The sequence below is a fragment of the Branchiostoma lanceolatum genome, chromosome 11, assembly GCF_035083965.1.
Source record: "Branchiostoma lanceolatum isolate klBraLanc5 chromosome 11, klBraLanc5.hap2, whole genome shotgun sequence".
Taxonomy (NCBI): Eukaryota; Metazoa; Chordata; class Leptocardii; order Amphioxiformes; family Branchiostomatidae; genus Branchiostoma; species Branchiostoma lanceolatum.
Genome location: NC_089732.1, coordinates 18871122 through 18879383, shown reverse-complemented (window position 1 = coordinate 18879383; position 8262 = coordinate 18871122). Strand labels below are relative to the sequence as shown.

Genomic DNA, 8262 nt, shown 5'->3' with positions numbered 1-8262 from the left:
TTGTACTCTCTGTCCAAAGAGCTATCTACCACTCAAAAATCAGTACCATAGCATGTCCAGAACATAAGATATCAAAACAAAGTACTGCTGCAGTACCGCAACAAGCTGCTAGGGGGCCCAACATCTAATCATTTTCAGGTCTCACCAAGACCTACCAACATACCAAATACCAAGACAATCCATCCAGGCGTTCTCGAGTTATGCTGGTCTTTTACATCCAGACATACAAAAATACATACAAACGCTACCCTCTGCATAACCTTCTTGGCGAAGGTAACAAGGTGTACAAGGATGGTTAGAGTGAACAGGGTGTACAAGGATGTGTCCTGGGAAAGAGACCGCAGTTTGTGTGCGCAACGCATGCTGGGAAACTCAAACTGTCCTGGGAACGAGTGTTTTGCCGCGGGAGGATGTCAAACTCCCTCCCGTGGCAAAGTATGGTCCGTGACATAACTCCCCTCCGAGCGCAATGTAGAGAGGTAATCTTAACACCCTAACAGCGCCAACGATAAGGTACTTTGTAAATCTCTGTTTCTTATAACATAACACACTTGAGCAACATTTTACCCCCCAAGATAGCGAACTTTCGTCTTGTTTCCAACGTGTTTAGTTAGATAACTAAGAAGAAATAACGGTTAACTACCAGTGTAGAAGGTCGCTCGTTACGTACTTGTGTACACAACTACGCGCGGAGGAACAAGAAAGGCACAAAACAAAACAAAAACGACAGCTGTGAATTCCAGAAGTTTATTTTGTTGAGCTTGATCGGCAGTTGATGTGACATAATTCGAAGCCCACGATTTAATCCTATGGCTTCTTCACGGCGCTGGGTACGGGCGTGCTTTACACGTACATGTATTTCCCCCTCAAATAGAGGGACAAGTAAGTCTCCAACGGCAGTTGTCTTCGACTGGTGGACGATTTCAATTGAATACTTGACGATTAAATGAAAATGATACACTCCTACATGAACAAAATATGGATATTTACATGTATATCAAATACTAACTTGAGATGCATATGCCATTATCTGGGTCATCTGCATTTGCAAACGGGACCATGTAACGCTACAGTAAGCGATTTACATTTTTAAAAATTCGGTTACAAAATTGTACCTGTTCAGAGAGTAGAAGATTTTACTTCATTGAAAGGTGCGATGGAGTTCGGACTCTGATTCAGATTAACAATGACAATGACAATGAACTTTATTGCATATTCATGCCCAACATGGGCTAAATGCATTAGGTAACATGGAGTAAAAGAAAAGGAACATTGTTCTATATTCCATCTAAATCTATAGAGTCTCTTCTCTCTTCTTGAAACATTTGTACACAAATTCACATAGTTTTTCGATTATAACGTAGTTTCTAGAAGACATAATACATGTGAATAACTCGTTATTTGTAAGATGCGCATATTTCTTGTCTAGTTGTATTGAACTTACGAGGGATCTGCGCATGTCTGAGTATAGTGAGCATTCTAAGATAAAATGTATTTCATCTTCTATACAATCCTTGTCACAGAATGTACACATTCTGTCATTTGGTGGAGTCTGGTTGTACCTACCAACTTCAATTTGCAGTGGATGATCGCTGATCCTTAGTTTAGTCATAGCTCGGCGATAGTTAACATTTTGTATATCTAGATATTTTTCTTTTTCATATGAAATCTTAAATTTTTGGTAGGTTCTTAATTTGTTTCCGTGCTTTCCATTTTCACCACAAGAGTTCGTTGTGCCGGTAAAAATGTTGAAGAAAGTTGTCTCTTAGCCTTTGTTTTAGTTCAGATTGAGCGGAAAGCGTGTTTCGATCTTTGTTAAGTAAAAGGTAGGCAAAGCCTGACTCCGCCAAGATTTTACTAATATTTGAAAGCCAGCATGGTATCTTTCTCCTATGTAGGTCCTGCTGCACTAAAAATGCTTCATACTGTAAGCTATCTTTCGGCATTTCTCTAACTAATCTTTTATAGTATGAATAGATTCTAGTATACACTTCAATCCAGAGGGGATATCTACCGAGCTCAGCTCTTGTGGCAAGGTTGCTGGCATTTTTTCTTACGCCCAGGATTGCCTTACAGAATTTGAGATGAACTTGTTCAATCGGCGAATTATCGTTCAGCCCAATCTTGCCCCATACGTCCGCACCATAAGTTAATATTGGAACTACGCATGCATCGAATAGTTTACTGTACACTGATATACGGGGATTGCTGTCTCCAAGAGTCGATTTTATACTGAAGAGGGCTCGTAAAGCCTTCTTTTGCAGGGTTTTCATAGCGGTGCTGAAAGTGCAACCCGTTGTAAACATCACTCCTAGATAACTATAAGACGATACAATCTCTATGTTTTGGTTAAACAGTTGGAATTTAAAGTTTGAGAGCAAGTGCCCTCTTTTATTAACATAGTTCAAGATCAGTCTCTCAACTGTCACAACAAGAAGAGTACTAGTATTATACTCTCCAAGCAGAGGAGTGGTTCCGGCTGGTTTTTGACGTGTTTTTAGGCGTTTTTGTCAGGCTGTCTACTTTGTCATGTTTTTTTTTGTCTCTGTGTGGTTTATTAAAAAAAAAACATCACAAAGTAAAAAGCCCGACAAAAGCGCCTAAAAACACATCAAAAACCAGCCGGAAAGAATTATGGCACTTTTGCATTGATTATGCAAATTAGGAATGTATTCGTATAATTGGTATCTGATAGTGTTCTACCCATGCCCGTAGCCAGGGGGGGGGGGGGGTGGGTTCGGGGGCTTCGGTAGAAACCCCCCCCCCCTGGCTACGGGCATGGGTCTACTTCCAACAAGAAATTCTCTCAAAAACACAGGAAATGCCTTTTCAGAAGGTTCAGTTCTTAGAATTTGAAACGCTCGAGGGTCCACATTTTAACGCCCAACGTTGTTATTTGTTGTTGTTTTCTACTTTAAAGGCAACCAAAGCAATATTAGGGCAAAAAAATGGAAATTCAAAAAAAATGCTGAAATCTTTATGGTAGTGACATTTACTAAATTCCTGTTTAGCACATTTGCGTAACAACTTCACACTTTGAGCATTTTAAAACTGCGCAAAAACGAGCCGTACAATGATGCCCTTAGTTTCGCGAGCCTACAAAACCCACGCGATGATGTTCAGTGAGTTCTCAAATCACACCGACGTCATATTTTTGCATCATGGTCGTCGCTATACATTGTGAAAGTGTTGTTTGTACTAATCATCTATAGAAATGACTAAATAGATAAATTGACTTTCAAAATCCAATTTTCGGGCCCTAATATTGCTTGGGTTTCCTTTAACGCACCTCCTTCATATTTTGATTTGTATTCCAACTTTTATTCCATATCAAGTTTCCAGCTTTCCGCACAACATAGAAAATGTAGAATTTAACGGTGAAGAGGTGGAAATCATGTATGTTGCGGAGTTCCCAACACACCGAAACACTGTTGGCTGTCAATCGTTCACCACAGCAACAGTGATGCGATCTCATGGGCCAATCAGCATGTGCCCGCCCCCATTTTTTCAGCTTGATGATTTTGTTATATTTGTGTCTGGCATCTCGGCGAACTTATTACCACGGCGGCCATATCAAAGAAGGATGTGATTTTCTTCTCGGTTGTTGTTAGATGAGACCAACTGAGGTTTCTCACACGGATGTTTCACCTGGTTCGCAGCCTGCCGGTCCTGGGACCTCGCACCTACGTTATGGGCAGTCACATCTACTACGTTTGTTATGTCCTGAGCGTGAGTTGTTCCCGTTATTTTGTCATTTTTATCCCTCTTCGGCTATGTTCAGCGAATCCATATGTGTTTTCAGACAAAGCTACGGCGCCGGCTTCTATTTGGACGTGGCCGGCTTTGTATACTGTTATTTGGTAAATGTAGAACTCCATCAAACATTTTTGTTTGTTTAATTTTGTATGAAGTCTCGAATTATTCTCTGGTCAAGAAATGTGAGCCTGTATCGGACCATATAACCTCCTTGATCTGACTGAAACGGGCTTAGCGGTAACTCCGCTCGGCACCGGCACAATTTTGTCATGATTTATATTACTTATTAGAGCACTATGCTTGAAAGTCACCATCTGAATGTTCCAAATTTTGTGATTTGTTTCAACTATGGGCGACTGGGGTCTTTTTTCTGCAAACGTAGAAGACATTCATGGTTATTAATGTGTAAACATGCAATCATGTCTGCTGTGCAGCCGGTAGGATTCCTGGTCGTACAGTCGGCTCTTTGTAACAAAACGTGTTTTTTCTAAAAGAGAGAGGAGAGCCAGGGTCGATCGTTATATATTTCCTATTGCCGAAGTGGCAAATGACTAGAAAAGGATTATCTTTTTAATGATGATGATAATATGGTTTTCATACAGTGAGCAGTCTGAATGCACCTTGATACAAAAGAATACGTAACAGTGCGCGGCACAACGGTACCGATCAGTGTAGGGGGCAAGCTGTTTTGTGAAAGATCCTTGCAAAATACTCTTTTACCACATTTGCCAACGGTTTGTTTGCGGGGATGTAAATCTACATGAAGATCATGTTAAATATGTTAAACATAAACCTGTTGCTCGACATTTCGCTCCAATGACAAGTCACTGGCTTGCCTGGTGTAGAACCGTTAGCTGGTGTTCATTCTGACTGAGCACATCCACGATAATAGTGTTGCAGAGAACATAGTTGTATAGAAATCAGCCATTCGTCCATTCCGTAGCGAATGCACTCTGGGCCTCCCGGGCACAACTCTGCACGTATGATTGCTTGATTAGCGTCTCCCGCGGCTTTGATGATTGGTGTTTACTCTAACGTACACCCCGGGAGGTGACGTTTCCAGAACATTGGACACAACCAAAACAGGCTTCCCACTTCACCTGTAAAAATATCATCTATGCACTTACTACTTTGCCCATATGTGGTCTTTTGTTTCCCTGATGAATGAATGTCCCGGAAGTGTACAGGGAGGGATGTCTCAAACACTGAGCTGTATTGTCGAATGATTCGCCTGGCAAATAAAGGGGGATAGTAGAAGTTCATATAGAAAAGAAAGGAAGGTAGTTGGGACGGAAAACACGTTTCAAAGCCCCATTGCACAGTGCAATGTCAGCGGCACGCATCCTTGTAGAAGCGCAGACACGATCTTTCCCGCACAAGGGTCTGGCCCATGTATTGAAAATCGCGCTCGGGCTGCGAAGGAGGCTACCACAATCTGGCAAATATGTCTGTTGCACCCTTGTCAAATTAACGTCTTCATTCAGTGCAAATGGTGTCATTCGTGCCTGGAATCATGAACAGAATTGCGCAGGTGGTAAAACGAAGGGGCGATCAGCACGTCTCCGCGAAGGGAGTGCCAGATGAAATTATACCCGTGGGTGTTACTGTAGGCATATGCCGCCATCGCTCATCATCATCAGCTATGATTTCTCTTTACTTCCTTTGGTCTTTCCAGCTGTAATCTAGTGACCCATGTCTGCCTCGGAAGTGAATAATGTTACTGACAAAATTGAACGTCTGTTGCAGCAAACAATTCTTTCTCATTATGAGATATTCCTGACAAATTGCAGGGCAGTCGGGAAGGGAACAACACGTTACAGTAGCCTGACTTAAATCGCACTCTTAGCGGCCGCCCCGATGTCCTGATTTTGTAGTCAGCGTTACTCTAGAACCTCTGGATGGATGACGATGATATTTGGTATGTGGGTAAATCTTGGGAAGCCGAAGGTCAAGGCCGATTTTAGGCCCCCTGGTATGTGACCTTGGTACTGCAGCAGAACTCCTGGTTTGTGCATCTTTTGTCCTGTGGAATGTGGAAGTCATTTGCATAATCAGAATATTTCATTGAGATATGCGGTCTCCGAACTCTTGTTTGTTATGTGCATAACGTAGCACATTTCAGGACGGTGTTTGTGTGTGTGTGTGTGTGTATGTGTGTGTGTGTGTGTGCGTATGTATGTATGTGTGTGTGTGTGCGTGTGTTTATGTTTGTGTATGTGTGTGTATGTGTGTGTGTGTGTGTGTTTATGTTTGTGTGTGTGTGTGTATGTGTGTGTGTGTATGTGTGTGTGTGCGTATGTATGTGTGTGTGTGTGTGTTTATGTTTGTGTGTGTGTGTGTATGTGTGTGTGTGTATGTGTGTGTGTGCGTATGTATGTGTGTGTGTGTGTGTGTTTATGTTTGTGTGTGTGTGTGTGTATGTGTGTGCGTGCGTATGTGTGTGTGTGTGTGTTTATGTTTGTGTATGTGTGTGTATGTGTGTGTGTGTGTGGTTATGTTTGTTTGTGTATGTGTGTGCGTATGTGTGTGTGTATGTATGTGTGTGTGTGTGTGTTTATGTTTGTGTATGTGTGTGTATGTGTGTGTGTGTGTGTTTATGTTTGTTTGTGTATGTGTGTGTATGTGTGTGTGTGTGTATGCGCATGCGTGTATGTGTGTGTATGTGTGTGTGTGTGTGTTTATGTGTGTGTGTGTGTGTTTATGTGTGTGCATGTATGTATGTGTGTGTGTGTGTGTGTGTATGTGTGTGTGTGTTCATGTTTGTGTGTGTGTGTGTGTGTGTGTGTGTATGTGTGTGTGTGTGTCTGTATGTGTGTATGTGTTCGTGTGGCTGAAGTCGTGACGAGGGTTACGCTACCTCTGAGCTCGAGGCTGAAGTCCAGGCAAAGAACGTGAAGTCCATGTGAACGGCGTGTCGTTTATCATTGTTTTCTCTCTTTCTATGAATATTTCAACACCACATAGACGTACAGAAACCGGCGATGGTGGAGTAACATTCGCCTTGGAATGAATGATACAATGTTAGAATTGACTCCACGTACAAATGGTTTGGTTTCTATATGGACTGTTTTGTTGCTGATGTGAACATTGATTTATTCTTTTATACAGATCCAGAAAGTGTAGCAATGCGCATAGTTGACTTTAAACTCTTTTTCACTGTAAACAGGTACTACATGTAACGTTATCACCAAGGATTAACATGGCGCAGAGCAATGGCGCAGCCTGAGTCCCAGTTGGTCGCACGTCGGATCACGTCCAGAAATTTTCCCAGTGTGAATCGGGTCTCATGAAACGATAAAAGTTTCAGACGAAAGAGTTACTACTAGGCTTTCCTCTGCTACAGTCGGAAGGCGTATTCGTTTGGAATAAACTGCTAATTGTACTTCTATACTTACAGGCAATGGTTATGGTGACAATTGGGTGGCACAAATTGGACAACAAGGTCTACGACTGTTGGCCCATAGACGCCGATGCAAATAGTCCAGACACGATACCGTGCGGTGGTAAGTGCGAGTAATATAAAGATGCAGCTCTGTAAGCTTTCAATAGCCGTGTAGAACCTGAGATCAAAAGAAATATTACATTGTCTCATAGTCGTCATAACCTTTCAATATCTCCAAGCAAGGTCTCTTTGATTGAACATTGTATTCATCCGTATTTGCTATGTATGTCCAAATTATGGCCGAAGCGAATAATTAGTATGTTATTTCTCACCATTTGGTGGGATATGTCCGATGATATCATGTAAACGTTAACTATACAACGAGATAACCTTGTAGTCTCCAAGCAGACCTACGGGTTGGCAAAGACCGTATCCGACAGGCAGAAGGAGTTTTTATAGCCAACCCAAGTCTCATAGCCAACTCGGGTTGGCTATAAAAACTCCTTCTGCCTGTTGGATACGGTCTTTGCCAACCAGTAGGTCTGCTTGGAGACTAATAGCATGGGTGCTATTCTCCGTAGTGATTGTGTTTTTTCCTTTTATTTACACAAATCCCTGTCCGGTTACAAAGCTCTTTTTGCTACGTTTTAAGCAAACATACAATGAATTCTCACTGATGGCAAGCAAAAAATAAGCAGAAACATTTAACCTCCATTGATACACTGTAACCACTAACGCGCCAGTGTTGAAAGTAGGTGACTGTGTTTATGAAAGTTGGAGCAGTCGCGTATTCATGCATGCATGAAAAGAAATTGAACGTTTCCTTATGTATATATATATAAAGGACCAATGTGGAAAGGAAAATGATTTGCAGGTAATCTTCAGTGATAAGGCTTTATGGTTGAAAGTTTGTGAAGAGGTTTCAGACGTTATTTGAAAAAAAGCCATTCTTTGTTAAACCAGCCCAGTAATGCACAACTTAGCTGTAAATCTCTCAATATCATTATGGATCGTGGCAAAATGAATCCAAAGTTGATGATGATGACCATAACACATAAACACGTGCTTTTTAAGAGAACCACATGCCAACGGTAGGAATACACTACTCAGTAAAAGGATCTTTT

The 8262-nt window shown here is 41.6% G+C and overlaps 1 protein-coding gene across 3 annotated transcripts in view; it reads left to right on the top strand.

Moving 5' to 3' along the window:
* Positions 1–422: 422 nt before the first annotated feature.
* The window catches only part of LOC136445387 (atrial natriuretic peptide receptor 2-like), a 54541-nt gene continuing 46701 nt past the window's right edge, over positions 423–8262 (top strand). For 2 of the 3 annotated variants that reach the window (XM_066443371.1, XM_066443366.1), the window contains exons 1-2: positions 3570–3729; positions 7154–7259. In XM_066443371.1, coding sequence (XP_066299468.1) covers positions 3640–3729; positions 7154–7259 — 196 coding nt within the window. In that variant the 5' untranslated portion in view covers positions 3570–3639. Of the gene's footprint in view, positions 480–3569; positions 3730–7153; positions 7260–8262 lie in introns of those variants that run through there. The other variant, XM_066443368.1, reaches the window with a different exon arrangement.